Raw genomic sequence first — 24,589 nt, 5'->3', positions numbered from 1 at the left:
AGAATTGAATGAGGATGCCACCTGCAATTAAAATCTGGATTTAAAACATGATGGGTAGGGAGGGAAACAATTTTTAGAAACTCCTTCATCTGTACCAATTCTCTAATTTCTCACTTTTAATCATATTCAAGAAAAAAAAAACTAATGGTGCTAATGCGGTTTACTTATTTCTTTCTCTGCTCAATGAACCAAAAATTCAGAATTCTGTAGTTCAGAAACTACTGCTAGTGTAAAACATAGCAAAACTATCAAATCAAATGTATGAATCACCTTGCATGCTCTGAATCAGTTGTAGTGATGTTCTGACCCTTTCTGAGTACAGTTTAAAATGGTTGCTGAGAACTAGGCTATTTGACGGACCACCTCAACATGAGCCTGCCTTGAGTTTTAAGACAAGCTTCTGAAGGTCCTGCCAGAATAGTCATGATAGAAGAAAGGCTGTTTTATGTTTTACCAAAGACTGTTTTGGAATAGTCTTTACTATAAGGTGCACTTTTAAGTTATTTATTTGCCTGCTTATTTGATATATGAAATCTTTTTGTAGCTTAAGCCTTTAAAAGTAATACAATACATTAAAAAATGAAAGAGGTGCATAAATGTCGTAGACATAAATATAAGTCTTTGGAAGAAAATTTTTGCTGAAACAGATGAAACACAAAAAATCACCACTGTGCACTTGAATGTTTCTGTCTTTCCACTACTCCCTGTATTGGTGCTGTTCCTCCATTTTTTAAAAACATATAATAAATATAGAAAACCATATGTATTCATCTATTTAAAATAATATTGATACAGAGATTTGTCTTTTATCCCCTAAGATAGAGATCATAATCCCTAAAGAAAGATGTATTAAGCTAGAACGTTATTTTTAATGTATATATAAGTACATCACAAAAGCTAATTTGCATTTTTTAAAAGATCCAAGATGCTCAAGTGTCACTTGAAAGCAGTACATACGCATCTTGGTTACATGTTCTGTTGATTTCAAATTGAACTTGATCATAAAACTCATCAACCTCCTCTTCTTCTGTATCGGTGGTTGGAGTATAAACTTTAAGGATCATCACATTAAAGGGTGGTCCATGAAGTCTAATCTATATTATTTGGTCATTGATTACATTGCAGCCACACACTATCCTTGTTATACCCTTTCTAACTATAAAAGCAACATCATGTCTTCTTTGTTTTTTATGTCCTGAGTAATAAACAATGTAATCTTCTGACTGGAAGTGTCTGATCCCAGTCCATCTCAATTCACTGATGTCTAAGATGTCAATTTGTAGTCGTTTCATTTCATTGTTCAGTGTGTTGAGCTTTCCTCTGTTCATGCTTCTTACGTTCCATGTTCTCACCATAATTCTGTCTTTGCAGCTTCAGATTTTCCTTTCCTGTATGACAACATCAGCAACTAGATGTCCCAAAGGCTTTAATTTAGCCACGTCTTAAACACTGTTAGTATTCTGAAAGATCTTCTGCTCTTCCTCAGTAACATGTTGAGTGCCATCCAAACTGAGGGACCCATCATCTTTCACTACAATGTCAATCAATTTATATTTTCTGTCCATGCAGTTTTCTTGGTAAAAATACAGAAGTAGTTTATCATTGCCTTCTCCTGCACAGTACAACAGGACTTGGAGGGGATGGGAGGACAAAAATATTTTATATATGCTTATTTATATACCAAGTTTAATCTTAATTTTTATTGTAAAATATTTGTAAATGAAGTATTCCTCCATTATAATTTAAAAAGTTAATTATTGCATTTGTTTTTCATTAGGGATTGCTTGTACAGGATGCACCTCTGAAGGATATGAAAATTTTTAATGATCGTCGATTTGTAGCGTCTTTTAGTGTGGTGAATGCTACTAAACGGGATGCTGGCAATTACCGCTGTATGATTCGCACAGAAGGAGGAGTTGGAGTATCAAATTATGCAGAACTAATCATTAAAGGTATTTCAGAATTGATATACAAATGAAAAGGTTAGAAACCAAATTCCTGAAATGTTTCATATTGAACAAATTGTTTCCATTGGTGATGTTACAAAGTATATAAATTAAAATGACCAACTCAGGTAACTCCAGGCTTGATGCTAATATTAAATGATCTTAGAGGATTATTGGTTGAGGATATGAATTTGCATATACTTTAGTATGCAGATAGACTAAAGACTAAGAATCCAACAGATTTATAGAAAATGTTATACAGACTGTATGATGCACCAAAGAGTATAGATCTGGAAATCTATAAGGTACTTGTGTTTTAGACAGGGAAAATGGAATTAATGATATACATAAATAGGGAAGGGTTAGATCGAGTAGATGAATTTGTATACCATGACACAGTGTTTACCACTTATGGGAAATTGGGTGAAGAAGCAAAAATGGCTGTGTACAACAGCATGTTTCTGCCCACTTTGTTATATTGAACTGGGAGTTGGATATGCCATGTCTATTCAGGAGAATACAAAACTGAGCAACCATTACAAATGAAGTATGTTGAGGTGGTTGGGTATGAAGACAGAGTTATGGGATGGAGATGAAGGAAAGATCAAGAAAACTGTAGAGTTGATATGATCATCAAAAAGATAGAGGTGAGAAGTCGAAAGAACAAAAAGCAGTGTACAAAGCAGTATATGTAGAAGGTGGAACCAAGGATAATTTGCAAAGAACGAATGTTGGAAAATTATAGCAGATGGTTTTGGTGTAAACTAGTTTGAACTATGTTTCCTTATCTTTTTCATAGCTCATACTTTTAATATCTTTGGCTTGCCATTTCTTACTCCTTTACTATGCTTTGCATAGCACTCATTATCCTGAATGGGAATAATGTGATGAATATGTATATATGTATGTATGTATATATATATGGCACTAAAATGGAAGAGGAAAAGGGAGTGATCAACAAAATTATAGCCAGAAAAAGAGGAAAACGAGAAAAAGAAATTCTTTGAAGTTACAGCAATTTACTGCCATTGGTCTTGACCCCACTATGTTGAACCTATTTATCATATTGCTATAATATTTGCTCTTTTCCACCTCTCTCAGCACATTTATTCTGTATGCAGGGAATAATTGCTTACCCTTAGGGTGTAATCCCATTAGCTACTTGTAGTTTGATGAAGTAATTATGGTAATCCCTGTTGCTTGTGCTTTAGCTTTTATGAGACCACATGCAGATCATTCCTTGTGACCTAAAAAGCCCATTTAAACAGTGTACTAACCTTGGAACAGATTATGTTTAAATAATAACATTATGGGGTCTTTAAGCTCATTTACCTGGTTACTGATAGACAGTTACACAGTATTTACATTTCTTTAATTATGTTTCACCAAAAATTGCTTATTTCCATGAAGCATGTTTTTTAAATATATTATTATCGGTAAGGTAAAACAATATGCTATTATGAGTTCCCCTTCAGGCTTTGTGATTAGTTTTGAATGGCTAAGCTTTTTATATAAGAATAATGTTAGTTTGTGTTCTTGTGTTTTTGCTGCATTTTGGGGATTCATCATATATAAATGTTTTCTCATCTGTAGATACACATATAAAGAAAACGATGGTATGTGTGGGCCTTTTCAAACATAATTTCAGACCATAATTTAGCATTATGCATATGAGGTAATAAACAACTTGGACTCACACACTCTCCTTTCTAAGTTTTGCATGCCTTCAAGAAGATTAGGGCTTTTATTTTTAAACCAACTAGAATTCTTCATTAAGTCCAAACACAAAGTGAAGTCTGATTAGGTCAAATAGAACTGGTCAACAAACTAGATCTAACAGTTTGATACTGGCTTATGATACTGGCTTATGATACTGGCTTATTTCATAATAGTAAATTAAAAAGTCAGTCTGAATTTCAATTTAATAATTAAAAATGAAAACAGTTGCTTTTTGTCTCCTGCTAAACATAGGAGGAAAGAAAGGAGGATGGAAGTGTCAGGCCTTTTCTGTGTGACTTTTGCTGCTGGCAGAAGCAGCTAAACAAAACACACTGTTTACCATAATAGGTGACTGGCTTGTTTTGAATCAGCCAGAGTCAGAAGCTATGATTTTTGGTTTCTTTGGAAAAGACAAGCCATGGATTCCAGTTTCTGTATCATAGTAAGCAAACCCCAGGAAACATGATCTGTAGTTTATTTAGCTGCTCCTGCTGAAAGCAGCTTGTTCCTGGAATGCCAAGGAACTAGAACTGATGTCACCCAGGCTAGCTAGGGAATAAAGCATACTATAATCCATGTGCAGTACAATTACATATGAAAAGTGGCGTTTTCATGAATTTTTCTGCAATGGATAATTGATATGTGATTACATAAGGTAAATTAATCCTAAAAAACAAATATTTTCAATTTTATACTAATATTGATTCTGACTGGGGACAGTGATTAGAGTTGTTCTTTAACAGGCTGACCATTGTAGTTACATAATGTTGCCACCTATAATTTGTCATAGAATTAATGTGAAATATTATTTTTTTAAAAAATTCAAGACATGTAATCCATTTATTATAAAGCAAACAACTCTCAGAAAATGAGCATATAACCTAGTACCTCTTTTTAAACAGGATAACATAAAAGAAATCAGACTTAGCAAAAATGAAAAACAGCATGCTACAATAGATTAAATGGGAAGTAAATTAGCATTTTATATACACACTATGTAGAGCCTTTTCTAATATTGGTCAGCTGTAACAGAGATTAGTTTTAGAATAGAATAAGGCTGCCCAAGAAAATTCCAGATTATAACAGAGTTCAAATATTTTTTGAGGTCATACACAGTAAATCTAGTGGTGTCACAGACACAAAGCATTTTGTTAGGTTTTTAAATAAGGGATGTGAGGAAACTATCTTTACTATCCATGGTTTATATTTCTTAATGTTAAATGGAAGATTTAGCATACTGAATAAAACAGAACAAGCCAAACACCTGTAGAACAGAATGTGGAATGTAAAAGCAAGGGATAACATTTTGAAAACTGTGGCAAGATTCAAGATAATATTTCACACAATTAGAGATATGAACTGATTAAAATACTAGTCTTCCGTCTGTCAAATTATTTCTGGATACAAACATCCATGTATCTACATATCCACACTCTCTGTCCCTATCCTTCTAAGGTATCTTCCTATTTATATATTAACACATTATTTCCAAATAATTTATTCTGAGCGAAAGACTACACAGTATTTTCCTCAGTAGTATTACATCTATAATGTGGTTGAGCATAGCTCTATTACTATAAACTGTGAATTGGAATATGTTTTTTCTGATATGATTGCCATGTATGGGGTCTTTTAATGGTTTTCTGTTTAGTGACTCAGTCATGCATACCTGATCTGTTACATGAACAATCTTTGTACATCTTATTACAAGCAATATAGCAGGGACTGATCTCTATGACTCATTGTAATCTTCACATTGTGGCCATTCAGGAGAAGCTGTTCTTACTCAACGTCTTGTAGCAGTATATTCACAGAAGTATGATCAATGCTTAATCTGTAGTACAAAGGGATAATATCTATGATTCACCATCAGAGTTGGAAACACTTTGAAGACATCATTTCAGATGATGTTCTCCCTTACCCCCAAGTATAAGAGCATAGTACCCAAAGCTAGTACTTCAGTCCTGAAGCACAAAATTCTACCAGGTACACTCCCTCTTTTGGGTAGTAAAATTATAATAGTAATAACTTAAATGGCTAATTTGTTGCTCCTTTTCTGACATTCCAATGCAAAGTCAAGAAAAGTAATGACTTTTTCACTCTGCCTAATGGCAGGCGCAGAGGTATCATTGCAGAGGTAACATTTTGATTTTAAAACTATTGTATTTAAATCTGTTGTGAGTCAGTTTCATATAATTTAAGCTGGGTAGTTTAAATTATATGAAAATAAGTAATTGAATACATATTGTAGTGGTGATGCTGGTGATTTTTGGTGTTCTGAGCACAGCAGATCAAAAAATACCCTCAGGGATAGAAAACCATTAAAAATAAAATCTGTTACAAAATACTTGCATGACCTAAAGTAAATTGGTATAAGTACTAACCTTGATAGGCTCAGTCCTGAATGTGAATTTTGAATGGCAGTTCAACAGTCCTTACCAGCACTTGAAATCAGGACGTAATTAACTGTTGTTTCAGCATGGCTACATAAATGCCTCAGGATGCTCTATTTCGTGTTTTGGTTGAAGAAACACACTAATGATTTTAAATGAACCTAAATCATTTTGAGTTAAGCCACAGCTATTTAAATTGCACAGATTCTGCACAAATCTCTGGATTATGAACAATGGAGTAACTGTCTTTGAAATGACAGTGAATTAATAAATATTAAAATGTTTAAGCTACTTTAGCATCACATACTAACAATGTGTGTGCATTGATTGAGTAATATAATTAACAAAAATTCTGTAGGCATTTTAAAGAGTTGAGAGATTTGTCATTTTTATCCCATAAGTAGCAGTAACTGATGCATGAAATCTTCTTGTACTTGTAGTGTTTTTCTCTATGACATTTACCATAGAGAAAACTTTGTGCTATTTATAATAATTATAGGCTTATGCAGTTGTAGGAAATGCCATACACAACTTTACTAGCTTTACTAGATACATTGTCTAACAATTGTTTTTTACTAGGAAGGAGTAAGAGCAAAAGTCGGAATATTAGGAGATAATTACAGTCATAGGGTTGGAAGGGACCTTGGAGGGCTGGCCGGGGAATTCTGGGAGTTGAAATCTACCTGTCTTAAACTTGGCAAGGTTGAGAAACACTGCCTTAGACCATTCAGACAGATGGCTGTCCAACCTTTGTTTGAAAATATCCAGTGATGGAGCACCTACAACCACAAGAAGTAGGCTGTTCCATGCTTAATAGCACTCCTGGCGAGGACATTCCTCTTATTTTGAGTTTGGATCGTTCTCTTTAAAGCTTTGCAAAGCTTCCACCCACTGGTTCATGTCCTACCCTCAGGCACTATGGACTATAATATATAGTGTTATAATAGTGCTAGCAATAATGTGAATAATAGTTTTTAACAAACCCATGGTAGCTTCTAGTAATCACCTTGTTCTTTCTAAGTGCTTGCAAAACCACTGTTTGATTATCTTTTCTAAGATTTTCCCAGGTATTAATATCAGGCTGATTGGTCTGTAGTTTCCTGGGATACTTTCCCCCCCTTTTAAAGGATTGGAACGATGTTAGCTGTTCTCCAGTCTTCTGGCACTTGCCCTGTAATCCAGGAATTCTCAAAGTTACAGTGAGTGGTTTTCAGATCACATATGCCAGTTCCTTTAATACTCTGGGATATAATCCATCCAGCCCTAGCGACCTGAATTTATTCAAAGCAGCTAGGTGCTCTTTCACCACTTCCTGGCCTATTTTGACCTGTTTTTCTCTTCTGCCCCCCGTTGTGCAGCTTTTGACAGATTGGACCACTTTTTCTTTTTGTGAAAAGACAGGTGCAAAATAGGAATTTAGTAGTTCAGCCTTCCCCTTCACCATCCATCCGTCTTCTCTAACCAGTGGACCAAACATTTTCTTGACTTTCCTCTTGTTCCATACATGGCCAAAGATCCCATTTTGGTGGGTTTTTTTTTTTTTTTTTGACATTCATTGCTCATTCTGAGCCTTAGCCTTTGTAATCCCATTCTTACAGATTTGGGCTACTGTATTTCCTAATATTCTGCTTTTGATATATGCCTCCCTTTCCATTTTTTAAACTTGTCCTTTTTTTTTCCTGTTTACCAGGGACTCTTTATGCAACCACAATGGTCTCATCAGCTGTCTCTCATTTTTCTTTGTGTTTGGTATTATTTGTATTTGGGCCTTAATTATCTGTTTTTTCAGAATCTCCCAACTCTCCTGAACTGTTTTTCCCTTCAGGATTTCCATCCATGGAATCCTTTCTCTCTTCCTCTTAGTTTAATGAAGTTGGCTCTCTTGAAATATAGAGCAATAATCAGACTACCTTCCATTCTCTTTGCTTATGGTGAATTATGCTGAATTCTAGGATCATGAGGTCATTCTCTCTGAGGTACTTACAGTTTCCTCAGTAATTTATTTCCTGCTAGTAGATATTAGCTGATTCTCTAGTTTCCTCCTCCACCTTTTGGATACTGAAGTTGTCTGCAAGGTACATCAAGAACCTCTCCCACTTGCCACAGAGTTTAATTCCCAGTACATGTTGGAATAGCTGAAATCTCCCATTACAACAATGGTATAATTGCTGGACATAGATCTGATTTGTGAAAATTTCACCTATTTGATTGAGTGGGCTGCATACACACACACAGCAGAGTCATTATTGTTTCTTTTCCCCTTAATATTCACCCATATGCTTTTGGCAGGGTTTTCACCCTTGAGGTCATGAATTTCCATACAGGTATAGTCATTGTTTATGTATAATACGATTCTCCCCCCTTTGTTGGATCTGTTTCTTTTGAACAAATTATATCCTTCCATTCCAATTGGAATATTATATTCCAATAATGCATTCTGTCCCACCAGGCTTCAATAATAACAACTAAGTCATCCCCATACTGGGGCTTACGTTCTTTCTATAGATGAGAATAGAATCTTTCTATCTATTCTCACTATTTTAGTTTTTGTCTTTTTCCTTTTAGTTCTTTCTTTGCTATGCTCTCTGTTTTGTATTTTAATTGTACTTTTTATATAATATAATAAAGTTTTTATTAAAAAAAAGTACTGCCTTTCTTAAGTTTTCTTGCCACATCTCCTGGTATATTCCTGAGTGCCCCTTATTGCTACTTCCTTTCATGGTGTATGGTTTACTGGCTTCAAACTTATGTTTTGAGTGTAGTTCTGGGTATTGGTATTCCTTTCCCTCCAGATTTAGTTTAAAACCTGGTAGACGAACTAATCAAGATGTCTTCCAACTATATTCTTTTCAGTCTTTGTGAGCTACAGCCCATTTCTTGCCAGAAGCTTTCCTGTAGATAGTGTATAGACCATGGAATCCAAAGTTTTCTCAGTGACACCATCCCTTGAGCCATCCATTCACCTCCAGAATGATACATTCCTTCCTTGGGCCATGAACTTCAGTCAGAAGTATGGATGAAAACACCACCTGTACTCCAAAGTCTCCCTAGCTCCTCTTAGTCCCTCAATATTCTTCTCAGGATCTTTTTGGCTGTGTAATTTGTTCCAAGATGAAACAAAAGAAAGGGATAGTGGTCAGTAGGTTTGATTAGTTGGGTCAGCCTCTCTGTCATGTTCTTCATGAACTTCACACCTGGGAGTCAATAGACTTCCCTTGATAACATGTCTGGTGTGCTGATTGCTGACTCAGTTCCTCTCAGCAGTGAGTCACTCCTCACCATCACATGCCTTTTCCTTTTTGGGACAGCCATTGGATTCTTCACCTCCATGGAAGACTGAGCTTCTCTCCTTCCCATCCTTGGAACACAGGGTGAAAAGCCATCTCTGTCTGTGAGTTACCTTCCAGGTCCAAGGTCCTGAAATTGGGATGAGGCGGGGTGGGGGAGGGAGGACAAGACAGGTTACTTATACAGATACAGACCTTCTCAACAAAAAATGGATTTTCAACACATTGCAATTGTTAGTTGATAAGGTACTTGTAATCTATCTCACATATAACCTGCATCTGCATAGCCAGCCCATCTTCCCCTCCCTCCCATCCTGCCTCATCCCAATTTAAAGCCTACACCAGTGAAGCCACTCTTTGCATCTGATGAACTGAGCTGCAGCTCATGAAAGCTTATGCCTTTTAATAAAATTTGTTTGTTGAAGAAGGTGCTACCTGATTTTCAGTAAAATTATGAACCTCCGGTTGAGGAACAAGCTTTACTGGCTTAGTAATGCTAGCCTCCAATAAAATAGAAAAGGATTTTAAGATTCTTAATTCTTCTTTAACATGGATTAAAATCCAGTCTAGAGAAGGGTTCTTAGTTAAGGTATTGCTTTCACAGGCTGTTGTAGTTCATGTGCATAATAACAGAAATATCTGTAAATCTGCTTAACAGGAATATTCTTCAGAGCTGAAGCAGAGATGCAGGAGTCCTTTGACTTGCCTAATTAGTGTGGGTCATGTTTTTGTCAGGGAGGGAAGAGAGTTTACAAGCTTTGAAAAATATTACAAGTTCTGGCTTTGGTGGAGAAAGAATATAGATAATTTCTAAATTATTTGGAGATGAGTGGTAAAGAGCTCATCTATCTCCATTAGGAACTGTTAATCACAAAAATGAATAGAACTATTAGATGTCATTTTAGGAGAACAGATTTCTTTTTTGTTATTTTGTAAAATGTAATTTATTGATTATAGAATGGAGTAATTTATTTTTAGTTACTTTGAATTTAATTAAGACAAGATAGTCTTTTTAATACTTTTTCAAGTAATGTAATATAGTATCAATAATATCAAGACAAGATGGAAAATTAGAAACCGGGCGTTTATAAACTGAATACTCTTGAACCAAGGTATTGGATGATAAAATAAAATAAACCACTCAGTGTGGTGCACCTAAGATATCACAGTCCTACTATGAGACCAAAAAAAAAAACCCCAATGGAGAAATGTAAGCAAGGGAACTAACAGGAAATGAAAACAAGGATTTGTCACAGTGGTGGTCAATGCAATTTAATATGGAGAAGTAGTAGTGAACAGGAAAGTAGCACTAGCATACTAAGAAATTCCCTCCCACTCTAGTAAGGCAGATTTACTGAAAACTTATTAAATCATTGAAAGGTGCAGTGGTTATAGAGAACTAGAAACCTCACTATCTTTAAATATCTGAGGGTTAGTAGATAGTCCTCTTACATTATGCACTCTAATAAAAAAACTGGTATAAAATTAGAAATGTGTTCACCAAGAAAAGTAAGACTATGCAAAAGCAAAAACTTTTATCAAACATAGTATTTGAAGAGCAAAATGAACTTATCTATATGTTGGGTGGGGAGCTGGCTCTTGTCTTCTCCCTTGTATCCTCAAAAGAAGAAGAGAGATGTCAAGTCCCTGCTTTTGCATTTGAATAGAACAAATGAATAGTAAGAAAATTTTTGCAGAAAAGCCAAAAGTATAGAAAAGTTTCATGTTATATGAGTTTTTTAAAATACATATATACACATTTTTTATGTTTCAGAGCCTCCTGTTCCCATTGCACCTCCTCAACTGTCGTCAGTTGGTGCAACCTATTTATGGATCCAGTTGAATGCCAACTCTATCAATGGAGATGGACCTATAATTGTGAGACAAATAGAATATCGCACCTCAAGCGGAAGTTGGTACGATATACAACCAGTGGATTCGACAAAGTATAAAATTGGACACCTGGATCCTGACACAGAATATGAAATTAGTGTGTTGCTCACTAGACCAGGTGAAGGGGGTACTGGATCTCCTGGACCAGCACTTAAAACAAGAACAAAATGTGCCGGTAAGTAGACCTCTGTATAAAGTAATTCACAATCTCACCATGTCACTTGAAATAACTGAATTTTTGAATTCCAGTTCAACTGTAAAACATTAAAACTAGCAGTTGCTGTCTAGTTACCTAAGTAGAGATTATTAAACTAGAACACTGTTAGGAGTTACTGCTTTCAGTTAAAATGAAGCATGTGTTGAATATTATAATATATTATTTCCTGTCTTTTTATGCCTTGCAAGCTTGGGTCTGAAGGTAGTGCCATCTCAATCTGGGTAGGGAACAAATGCATTTATATGTCTTATATGCTGTTGTCACCTGATCAAGTTACTCCAAGAGAGAAAATGATTGCTGGCTTATCAGTAGGTGACATTTTGAGAGAATAAACATCCTCTTTAGAGATTCAAAATAAATACTTAATGGTAGGCACCTTTGTTAGCAACCGTGTTTCAAGACAAAGAACATAGTAGTCTCCATTAATAAGGCTCTTCATAATCACCACAAAGTAATTATGTGTGATCTCTAATTCTAAAACCATTTGGATTTTACCCAAACTGGATAAATGGGAAGAGAATAATCAAATCTGATTTCTATTCCACTAAAAAGGACGCTTTGCCCCAACACCTCACCTGTAAATGAAGTGAGAATAATGAAGAAATAGTAGAATCAATTTTTGTTTTTTTCTCTACCATTGAATCAACTTGTTTAAGGTCTTTTAGGATGCCACCATAAAAGTGTGCTTATAAAAATATAAACAATTAAAACATTATCAATTACATACTGTACAACTATATGAGGTATAATAAAGGCAACATTAATTTCAGGAGATGGATATAAAGTGAACATTAAAATCATCCCCCAAACCATCTTCTGCACTATCCTAAAGCCCAGTAGTGAAAAAGTTGTGTGTAGTTCTTGGGGAAATATACATCCTAATAGCCCTTAACTGCAGGATTAGAGAGAACTGCTTAAAATCAACTTTATTGTTAGGTGGGTTGAAAAGTTACTGTACTTAAAAACAGGGCCTCTGGGACAAACATTTAATGACGGTCATAAATGAGACAGCTAATGTTTTAGTCAAACACCTTCTATTATACCTCTAATAGTGAGAGTGAAATTTAATTATCAGTAATGGAAGTATATAAAATTGTGGCTGTTAAGAAAGGATGCCAATGGCACTTTGTTTATTCAGCAGTGTGAAGCACAAATTGTTGCACTAGTATTTGTGTAGAGACTTAGGTATGAAAGCAAAAGAAAAAGGTTAAGTTAGCATCCACAGCTGCCAGAAACTGTAAGTGCATTGACATTTATCTACTAGCAGAACATTGTTTGCCTGACACATTATTACTATTTTTTTAACAACTTGAAAAATATCAAGGGGGTGGTGAAACAGTGTTGAAACTTAATGGTGACATATAACCTGTCACCATGGCAACTAATTTAACGTAATGATTTATAGATGTCATGCCAATACAAATATGTATTCAAATGCTTAAAGTGTGCATGTGTATTTATGTATGTATGCCGAGTGTTTCACAGTTGGTAAAAACAAAAAAATATAAAAATAAAATGTTTAAATTGCAGCATGATAACCAAAGCCTCCTAAAATCAGAGATAGTTTATTAAGATTACAGGTGGTCTTTGAGTAACAACCACTTGTTCAGCAAACATTCAAAATTGCAGTAGTGCTGAATGAGCGGGACTTACGACTGGTCCTTGGAGTTCTGGCTGTTTCAGTGTCCCCACCGTCACTTGATCATGAGCTGGGCACTTGGCACCTGGCTTGCAATTCTGACTTTGCAGCAAGCCATAGTCATGTGATTGTGATTTCTGACATTCCCTGCCAGCTTCTCACAAGCAAAGTCAGTTGGGAAGCTGGCAGGCAGTTGGAAGTCATGGTCACGTAAGGTCCTCACTTAACAACACGCATGGTATTTGCTTAACAGTGGCAACTGGGACTGCTGGAATTGCCATTGCTAAGCAATATAGTCAAGTGATGTCGCACTTTACGACTGAGTTGCTTAGCAGTGGCAATTCTGATCCCTATTGCTGTCATAACCCAAGGACTACCAGTAATCACAACATAATCTATAAAGTTTGAATAAAGTAAAAGAAAGTCAAGCTGCAGCCAAAAAAACCTTTCTGTGATTTGGTGCAAAGGTTTCAGATTGTCCCCAGTTTTTTTTTTTTACAGTAGCTTACATTCTTCCCAGTTTGCCTTTTATAGATTTAATTTGAAATCTATGCACCGTGCATACTTGAATGAATAAATACAAGACAACTGGTTCCTGCTGTTAAATCTTTCACTGTAATTAGCAATGCTAATTTTTCTTCTTGTAAGTGCAGTATTTTGGCCCACCAAATATTCCTAAACTACACTTCTCAATAGCTGTAACCAGCTTGCCAGTGTCAAGAAATGGCACCCCTTATGTAAACTGATGCAGAACTCCAGGTTAAACAAATAAACTAAACAAATCGATGTACAAGTAGTAAAGAAACATGAAGCGTCAGTGTATAAATAAGATTATAGGAAACCCAGAAAAGGATGAATGTATGAACTGATATATGGGCATAATGGAATGTAGGATAATTTACAACAGAAAGGTACAGAGAGAAAGTGAAAGGTATAAATGAGGTTTAATTATATTTCCCATTGCATTATGATTGTAATTACTTTTGCATGTTACTCCTTACTCTTTACTCCTTCTGCACATCACATAATGTTCCTTTGATTGATTAAAGTCAGTGTAGACTCTTGGTGACCACACAGGTAGATAATGCTGTTTAATCCAAAGGAAATAGTGTGATGAGTGTCTATTTAAGTATACTAAGATCCTTGAACTATCCTGAAATTTTATGAAGAGTGCTATAGAAACATTTTAAAAAACCCTGAGAAGTATGAGGCTGTTTTTAAACATTTCTCTCAGTTAAAGGAACCATTTTTGAAAATGCAAGGAAAAGCCTGAGTATATAAATATGATATTTGAATAATTTATCTTAGTTGAAATATTTCATTATACAAAGTTGGTTACAAAAATTAGTTGTGACGTATTGTTACAGATTTTTTTGCCTTTCTGGAGGCAACACAAGAGAACAGCAAAATAGTAGCCAGGAGATGCATTCTAGTCTTCCTTCTTTTGCTAAATATAGTTCCATTTACTATATCCTTACAAGGCGTTAAATGGTTAAAAACGTACACTTATAATAAATCAGTAAAATGGTGAACTTATGCTATTCTTAAATGTGCACTATCAGATTAGGAGAATAGAGATTCCTTTAAGAGATGAATCACAGTACCTTTCAATTGTAGTGATAATTGTATGCTACAAGCTTGTTCCCTTAGGGAGGAACAGACCACTTTGCAATTCAAAGCACTGTACCAGGTTTTTTTTTAAGAAGTCTTAATAGTTCCCCAAAATGCTTGAAATATACTTTTGCATAGCACAATGAGATGCCATTCAGTTAGAACAGTCTTTCACTGGTAAATAAAGCTGCATCTATAATTAGAATGAAAGAAAATAAAGACTTTTCCAAAGGCAGCTATAGAATTTGCAGAAAAGCTGTTTTCACATACTTTATGAAAATCTTTTACATACTTTAGAATTCAAATGTATAAACTAAGTACAAGAGGTTAAGATCTGAGGTTAAATAAACACAATTCAATTCCAAATTGTGCAAAGTATCTATAGGCTTCTGCCTAAATTGCTTGTGGACTGCTGGATGTAAGTTGTAAGATAAATTGTCTGTGTTTGATTATCATATTTGATATGCACTAGACCTCATTCACACTGGAATATGTAGTTTACCACTGAAATCATAAAATTCTTAACTATGACTACTAGTTACCACAATACTAAAGCACTGTATTATAGCACCATATCCAAAGCTGTCCAACTAGAAAGACTACAAGTTAGAATGGTAATTAGTACATGAACTGAATCCCTTTTCTGTCCCAATCACAAAATACCAGGTTCCAAGACAAAAATTGATCGTATTCCGCTCTTGCTAAAAGTTTTGTTATTTATGTACAGTATTTATTTCATTTTATTTCAGTGCCACCTGACTCCAACTGATTCTGGGTGGCTCACAAGAAGGCAGTCCAGACAACACACTAATACATATACAAACATATCCAACAAGTGGGTTCCATCTACCCTACTTCAAGGCCGGGGAGAACAGTCAGGTCTTTGAGGCCTTTTGGAAAGCCATCAGGGTGGGACCCATCTGGATCTTAGGGGGAACCTTATTCCAGAGGGTGGGCACCACTACAGAGAAAGCGTGCTTCTTAGGTCCTGAAAGATGACACTGGGAGTTGGTGACACATAATCAGTCAATCAATCAATCAATCAATCAATCAATCAATCCAGTTCTTGCATTTGCACTTGTATAACGCTAAGCCGAACTTGAATTTCTGGAAGTGATGTTCTTCCTAGGATGAAGTGTTCATCTAGGGTATCTGGAGTATACCCATTCTGGAGTACTGGCTAGGCAGAAACACAGGTGATAGGAAGCCCCTCAAATAATCAGGCTCTATGTCATGTTATAAAGATTCCTTTAAGAGATGAATCACAATACTTTTCAATTGTGGTGATAATTGACTAAGCTGGAGTTGGTCTTTCCCCATCCAGGCCTGCACGTACTACAGGCACTGGGACAAGGCTTTGACAGCCTTACTTGGCTGATCTGGATTTGAAAGATATAGTAGAATTGGGTATTATATGATTTTTTTTTTTAATTTAATCTGTGCTCAGTCGTTACTGACTCTGCAGTGACTGCTTTGGACAAGTCCTTTGCAGTTTTCAAGGCAAGGTGTTTCGGAAGTGGTTTGCCAGTGCCTCCTTCCTAGAGCAGAGCCCAGCTGGCGAGCGCAGGAGGCGGGGTTTCCGTTGCTTTGCGCCCTTTTTGGGTGCGCCTGGTTTTTCACGCTTACCAGCAACTGCTCCCAACTCCTTTTTGCAAGGCGCTGGACTGGACTCCAAACCAGCAGATGACTTCACCTAGTAGTTTCATGTAGTGTTGAACAAGAGGGAGGAGAGGATTGAGCCCTGTCGCACTTCACAAGGGAGGGGTCTATGACGTACTTCTCCCCTGCCAATCACCAGCACTGACTTGTGTTTCTGTGTGTGTTTATGAATAAAAATGCAATCAAGATAATTTCAGTATGGAATGTCTGCACCTAAAACATTTTTAGAAGACCTAATATTTGTATTATAGAAATTTGAATTTCTATAGAGGCATGATATTTTTAACAAAGACATGCACATTGAAGAATACATGAAAGGATTTAGCTTCATGACAGAACCTCACTGATCTAGAATAATTAAATGTAATTTGGTGAAGTCTTACCCTGTACCCATTAATTTGTAGGTAAATACCAGCTTGGTGTAGTGGTTAAGGCATCAGGCTAGAAACCTGGAGACTGTGAATTTTAGTCCCATCTTAAGCATGAAGCCAGCTGGGTGACTTTGGGCCAATCACTCTCTCAGTTGTAGGAAGGAGGCGATAGCAAGCCACTTCTGAAAAAACTTGCCAGGAAAACTGCAGGGACTTGTCCAGGCAGTCGCCAGGGGTCAAGAGTGACTTGAAGGCACCAAAAAAAAAAAAAAAGACCTTCTATAATAGAAAGGATATTTATTTAGTAATGGCTTGTTGTATTGTTTATAAATGTTTGGGGCCATTCAGCATATATCCTTTTTAACCTATTATTTTCAGAACTAATTTTTACATGTCTTAGTGTGCTCATTTGTAGCTAGTAATAACAGACTGTGTAGTTATGCTCAGAGAATATAATTTACTGATAATTATTTTGAAGCATAATTACTCTTGTGACAAATAGTGGGCCATCACAAGAGGAATGGAGAATATGGTCACTGTTAGACAACCTGATGTCTCCAGGTGTTTTATTTATAATATTTCTATCCACTTTTTCATTATTAAAACAGTTGCAAAGTAGGATTTTGGACTATAATACCTGACCATTAGTGATGCTATCAGGAAAAAATGGAGAGCATCAGGTTATCTATCAATGAAAAATGTCAGTAAAAACAAAACCTATTGTTCTAAAATAATGTTTACTGTATATGAACCAGATTTTGAAGGAAAATAGTAAATCAGTAGACATTATGTTTTTCTTATTACTAATATAATCAGTTATTCAGTTTTAAAATAAAACCAAGATTGAGCAAATATACAGTTGGAATTCCTACATTACAGGTAGTCCTCGGTTTATGACCACTCATTCAGTGACCGTTCAAAGTTATGACTGTGCTGAATGAAGGGTCTTACGACTGGTCCTCGAAGTTGCAGTTGTTGTAGTGTCCTGCAGTCACATGTTCGCCATTTGTGACCTTCCCTGCCAGTTTCCCGCATGCAAAGTCAATGGGGAAGCCAGCAGGAGGTCGCAAGTCGTTTTGGTAAGTCATTTCTGCTCCCGGTGCTTTTTCTCCCAAGGAGCCCCCAATGCCTGTACTTAAGCCAGACTGTAGCACCTACCCCTACTGCATATAAAAGGCAGTGAGAAAGTCAGAAGTTATTTAACAAATTAACAACTGCAATAAGATAATTGCAGCTTCAATAAAGAGAATCCCTCAAAATACTCCACAGAGTAAAAAAATAAAGTTTCACATCTTTTCTAAATCTGGAGCCTTCTGGATGTGATAAGTTCATAGCTATCAGTATTCCCATTGCAGTGAGTACAAATGAAGGATTTTGTCCTTCATCAGAATTTTAGAGGGCTTGGGCAAATAATGAAGTTATTCCTTTATTTTCCAACCCACTTGCTTCCACCACTAGAGTTTGTTGCAGGGTAAGAGAAAGAATTGCCTCATTATTTGTTTTGAAAAGAGAATCCTATTCATTGTTACTAATGTCATGCAAAATGAGAGGTTGACATCATTCTTGAGTTCTTCCTACTTCTTAGGGGATTCAGAGAAGCAATGACCTGAATAACAAAAGCAAAGAACGGCTGACTGCAACCGGTTTCCCAGCTAATATGGAGCTCAACACTCTCATGGTTTGTGCAGGGAGTTTCTATGAAACTTCTTGTTGCTCTTACTTGGAGGAAGTAATGTTTTTGTTTGCTATCCAGGGTCGCTTGAAATGCTGTGTGGGAGGTTCCATTGTCCACCAGCATTGCACTAACCTACATATTTGCTGATAATAAAAAAAAAGAGTAGTACTTGTTTTAGATTATACAGTGTAGCAGACACAACCTTAGTTTAGTCATTCCATATCATGTAAAAACAAAGAGCTTTTTCTGAAATAATCTCTGCTATTCATTTATAAAATTTGTACAGTATATTAAAATAATGAGCACATTTTATAAAAACGAGCCATGTGTGTATTTTATTACAGTAATTTGATTAATAGTGATGTATAAATAGCTAAAGTTAATGGTAGAGAGAAATCTGTTCTTCTCTACAGCTTCGGAAGTTCAAATTATAGAATTTTAATTGAAATGTTTTTTTCATAGTTTAAAATTAAGACAAAACATGTTATTGTTTATTGGGATGTACTTATGAATTGTGAAGTTTCTTGGCCTATTTTCCAGTATTATTATTTAATCAAAATATATAGGTAATATGCCAAAAAAAATCACATAGTTATCTTTTTAACCAACGAGCTATATTTAAGAACAAAATTAAATATAAATATTATTTCAAAGGAATATCTTCAGAATACATATTATTCAACCATATGAGATATATTTTTATTATTAATTTATTTTTTTCTTGGCTACTGTTTTGTCATTAAAAAAAAGAAAAAAACAGTATATAAAAATTAAAAAGTGTCCTGTCCTTTGAAGAGGACTTGCCACTGGCAATCCAGCAATAATATTCAAATGGGGGTTGAGCAAAATACAAAAGACTTTTAATTAGCATTAAAAAGAACTTTTGCTAAATTTGTTTTTCTGCATGAATAAATAGTGCAGAATTATCTTGGTCATGGGAGAGGGCACTGCTGGATATTGGTGTGGAGTATTAATTAGTGTTTGGGATCTCTCTTTTATTTTGTAACAGGAAAATATAGAAAAACAATACCTGAATTATGCTAAAGGTTTATTTATCAATAAAATTAATCAAGGAACTTACTTTGTATACTAGTTTTTAATTTATGAAAATATTCTCTGCATTCATCTCTACTGATTTTCAGAGATATCTGATTACCTCACTTTTAAAAAAATTGTACATACGTAATATTATAATCAAAGATCTAACCCATGTTAGCCATTCTTAGATACCACATGGTAAATCAGCTCGAGGGGACTTTTAGTTGGCCATGTCAACTAATTGAGTCAAATGGACACATCATCTATTCTTAAAGTCATTGATTTATGAAAACATTCAATCATATATGCACACAATTTTTCCCCCAGAATATTACCTATTTTTACAGGCATCAAGCTATTTTTTTTTTTATCAACATCCTAAACATCCACCCAAGTCTGGTTTAGTCTGAGGAATGAGCTGAAATATGTGAGCTCAATTTAAAAATGAAAAATCTTCAGTTGTTTTACCCCAGAGATGTTAACTTTATCTCCTCAGAGATGTACGGGTGAAACTCGAAAAATTAGAATATCATGCAAATGTTCATTTATGTCAGTAAGGCAACTCAAAAGGTGAAACCAATATATGAGATAGACGCATTACATGCAAAGCGAGATATGTCAAGCCTTACTTTGGTATAATTGTGATGATTATGGCGTACAGCTTATGAAAACCCCAAATTCACAATCTCAGAAAATTAGAATAGTGTGAAAAGGTTCAATATTCTAGGCTCAAAGTGTCCCACTCTAATCAGCTAATGAATCCATAACACCTGCAAAGGGTTTCTGAGCCTTTAAATGGTCTCTCAGGCTGGTTCAGTAGGAATCACAAGCATGGGAAAGACTGCTGACCTGACAGTTGTGCAGAAAACCATCATTGACACCCTCCATAAGGAGGGAAAGCCCCAAAAGGTAATTGCAAAAGAAGTTGGATGTTCCCAAAGTGCTGTATCAAAGCACATCAATAGAAGGTTATGTGGAAGGGAAAAGTGTGGTAGAAAAAGGTGCACAAGCAGCAGGGATGACCGCAGCCTGGAGAGGATTGTCAGGAAAAGGCCATTCAAAAGTGTTGGGGACTTTCACAAGGAGTGGACTGAAGCTGGAGTTAGTGCATCAAGAGCCACCACACACAGGCGTATCCTGGACATGGGCTTCAAATGTCGTATTCCTCTTGTCAAGCCGCTCCTGAACAACAAACAATGTCAGAAGCGTCTTACCTGGGCTACAGAAAAAAAGAACTGGTCTGTTGCCCAGTGGTCCAAAGTCCTCTTTTCTGATGAGAGCAACTTTTGCATCTCATTTGGGAACCAAGGACCCAGAGTCTGGAGGAAGAATGGAGAGGCACTCAATGCATGATGCTTGAAGTCCAGTGTGAAGTTTCCACAGTCTGTGTTGATTTGGGGAGCCATGTCATCTGCTGGTGTTGGTCCACTGTGCTTCATTAAGTCCAGGGTCAACGCAGCCATCTACCAGGAGATTTTGGAGCACTTCATGCTTCCTTCCACAGACGAGCTTTATGGGCATGCTGACTTCATTTTCCAGCAGGACTTGGCACCTGCCCACACTGCCAAAAGTACCAAAACCTGGTTCAATGACCATGGGATTACTGTGCTTGATTGGCCAGCAAACTCGCCTGACCTGAACCCCATAGAGAATCTATGGGGCATTGCCAAGAGAAAGATGAGGGACATGAGACCGAACAATGCAGCGGAGCTGAAGGCCGCTGTTGAAGCATCCTGGTCTTCCATAACACCTCAGCAGTGCCACAGGCTGATAGCATCCATGCCATGCCGCATTGCAGCAGTCATTGCTGCAAAAGGGGCCCAAACCAAGTACTGAGTACATATGCATGCTTATACTTTGCAGAGGTCCGATATTGTTCTATTTCCAATCCTTGTGTTATTGATATCATGTAATATTCTAATTTTCTGAGATTGTGAATTTGGGGTTTTCATAATCTGTACGCCACAATCATCACAATTATACCAAAGTAAGGCTTGACATATCTTGCTTTGCATGTAATGCGTCTATCTCATATATTGGTTTCACCTTTTGAGTTGCCTTACTGACATAAATGAACATTTGCACAATATTCTAATTTTTCGAGTTTCACCTGTATATATTTTCTTTTGATTTGATTTTTAAGGTTTAACAATTATGAATGCTATGGTTGGGTTGATGTGTCCATTTTGATAATAGCACAGCAAAATTTAGAGAGGTCTTAAATCAGTTTAGATTGAAAATTCTGGATAGTTTACCTTTCTATTTAGAACCCAAACACAGTTTATTTCAGTATCAAATAATATTTTCAAGCACAATGTATGTATATCAAACAGCTTTAATATAACTAACAGTGAACAGTTTGAAGAAGTTCGCAAGCAGAATACAAGGGCAGTACGATCTTGATTTGAGATGACATGATTAAAAACTAGTATGTTGTGGAACTTGAATAAAAGTAATCACAAACAAATAGAACAAAATTCAGAATATGGTATTTTCCCCATAAGTATCATGAAACTCAAGCTAATTGTTTGTAAATCTTTTTTTAAAAAAACCATTTTTCTTAATGGATGCACATTGATTTTGTGACTTTGGTTGAAACTTTACATTGAAAATCAAGCTTCAGAATAGCCCAAGGGATCTCCTCATGTTTGAGTAACATAATAGAAAAAAAAAATGAGTGTTAGAGATGCAGTATTAGGGTTTCATAGCCCTTGCTATACAGAATTTATTTAACACATTTATACCCTGCTGCAACATGCAAGATTTTGTTACTGTAACCTTATAATAAAGTAGTATTAGCATTCATAACTCTGGCATTCTAGTCTGGTCTGTCTTGAAGGGCTGACATCAGTCTTGCAAGTCTGAATGCGCCCTCCATTTATTTTCATGAGAACTAGAGAAGGCCATGTCTGAGACACTGACTCAAACTGCATTTCTGTCCCAGACTCATTTCTTTTATCTGACCATTATCTTGGTTGCAGCTCTTCCTCTACGTTATTCCTCCTTCCCATTACAGTTGGTCCCTGCCTGAAAGGTTGTTGGACATTCAGAAGAGGGTTACTGGACAAGACTCTGCCAAAGCAATTAAAGAGGAAAAATAAGGACTTTGCCTCTCTTACTGCAACATGGGCTTGCACCCATTCTTAGTCAAATTCACCCTTCATCATCCTCCAGGCATTGTTTGTTGCTTCATCTCTTGTGTGGCCTCAGAAAACCTAGGAGACAGCTGGGATTGGCAAACATAGAGAGGCTGCTTGAGGGTGAACAGGTCAAGAGCCTGAGGTGCCACTTCTTGTCAGCAGTGAACCAGGCCCTCAGTTCATTCACCTGCCAAATCACTGGGGCATCCCCTAGCCCCTGCCAGAAACTGACAGAATTAATAAGATGCCTAGGGTGGACCACCTAAACGAATCCAGCCTGGTGGAGGGAGAGAACAGCAGTCAGTCACAGCTACACCAGGAAGTGATGTGACCATGACAAAGGGCAGATGGTAATGTCCTCCACATCCAAATCATACAATTGATTGGAGTTAACACCAGGTCTGATGTGTGACCATCACATTCATTGAAGCCAAGATAACTTGGGACAAGCTCATGGTTGTCAAGGAAGCCATGAGCTCTTGAACTGTACTGGGACTGAGCTTCCCAACCAGAAGTACCAGCAGATGAGAATCTCCACCAACAGAATGGCAACCAGATCCAGGCATTCAAGAAGGGAATCTAAGGAGCTGCAGAGTGGCTGGTAGTCCAATAGGACCCCTGGCTTGTCCCTTCACTTAACTTCACATATAGGTATTCACACTCAGTAACCTGCAAGACAATGACCGTGGCTGTAGTCAAGGTATCACAAAAGATCAATGCCACTCCTCCTGAGCCCTAGCATCTAGGTTAGTGCAGGAATTGAAACTCAGATGGACAAATTTCTAAGAGGGCCAAATCAGAGCCTCACTCAGCCAGGTCTCAGTGATGCATGTCAGATCTGCCCGTATATCCATCACCAAATCATGGAGTGACAAGATCAATGCCTTTTTTAAAAAAAGAAAGGAAACAAAAATATTCCAGATATGAATTTAACCTGTATTTTTAAGCACATAGTCCAAAATCAATGAAGTACAGCAGCTAACTTGAAGGACACTGTGGTATGAGCCTCAGGAGTCTCTTAACTTTTAGAGCCTCCTAATGGTGAATGAGATTCTATTCCCCCAAAAGGTACATAAACAATAAAAGTTACTTTGAAGAAACTCTAATACTTTGGCAAAAAAAAGATGAGCTGATAAAATACTCTAATAATTAATGATGCTAGAAGTATATTTTAGAAAGATTCAGTATTTTGATACCCTTATGGAATATGTTTGTTGAAAATTCTAGTACTCCAAAGTTTTCTAAAAGAAATGCTGTTCTCTGTGGTTACTCTGAAAAATACTTAGCCCTCAGTTCTAAATACACATGGAAGGAAATTAACCCAATTTATATCTGAATAAATAATCATGCAATTGTTTCTTGTGGAAGAGGTCCATAAAATACATTTAATTTTTTCAGTTAGGTATAAATATCTAGTAAAAAGTATTTTGCATAATGAGATTTTAATGTTGCTGTTCTTTTAACAGACAATGTAAGATCATTCTCATTACATCAAATGGAAATTGCAGAGCATTTGATATTTACAGTAGGAGTAGAGTTCAATGTGTTCAATGTAAAGCAGAACATAAATCAATAAACAGCTGCTAACATGCTGTAGGAAAATTAAGGCCTGACAAAGTAAGGTAAGCAATTGACAGATTATCAAACTAAAACACTCAAAAGAGTACACTTTTGGGTGCATATGCTGTTTAAATAAGACAAGGGAAAAAAATAAAAAATGCATCTTTCACTGGAGTTCAGTTAACAAGCTAGAAACATGTAATGGAGATCACTTGGGTATTCCAGCTATTCAGATTCAAACTTCTTAGCATTTCTTTTAAACTAGGGAACACTAAACAATTTTAAAATAGAAGTCTGAGCTTTCTGAGTCTAAGCTTTCCCCCTTCCCACCCTTAGAATAATTTGAGCATAAATTTTTATTTCTTGTTGAATTTACAGCAAAGTGTTTCATGACAGTACCTTTATATTCAAGTGCTTTTCCCTCTTTTTTTCACACCAATG

At 36.2% G+C, this 24,589-nt stretch overlaps 1 protein-coding gene across 6 annotated transcripts in view; it reads left to right on the top strand.

The window, feature by feature from the left end:
* Positions 1–24,589, top strand: part of PTPRM (protein tyrosine phosphatase receptor type M) — a 526,420-nt gene that overhangs the window by 226,997 nt on the left and 274,834 nt on the right. For all 6 annotated transcript variants that reach the window (XM_088130895.1, XM_088130898.1, XM_088130896.1 and 3 more), the window contains exons 6-7: positions 1,778–1,952; positions 11,120–11,413. In XM_088130895.1, coding sequence (XP_087987021.1) covers positions 1,778–1,952; positions 11,120–11,413 — 469 coding nt within the window. The remainder of the gene's footprint in view (positions 1–1,777; positions 1,953–11,119; positions 11,414–24,589) is intronic.

This window comes from Python bivittatus, unplaced genomic scaffold (genome assembly GCF_059951505.1).
Source record: "Python bivittatus isolate LINGU-HERP-01145 unplaced genomic scaffold, Pbiv_v1 ctg000840_np1212, whole genome shotgun sequence".
Classification (NCBI taxonomy): Eukaryota; Metazoa; Chordata; class Lepidosauria; order Squamata; family Pythonidae; genus Python; species Python bivittatus.
This window is presented reverse-complemented; position numbering and strand designations above follow the sequence as displayed.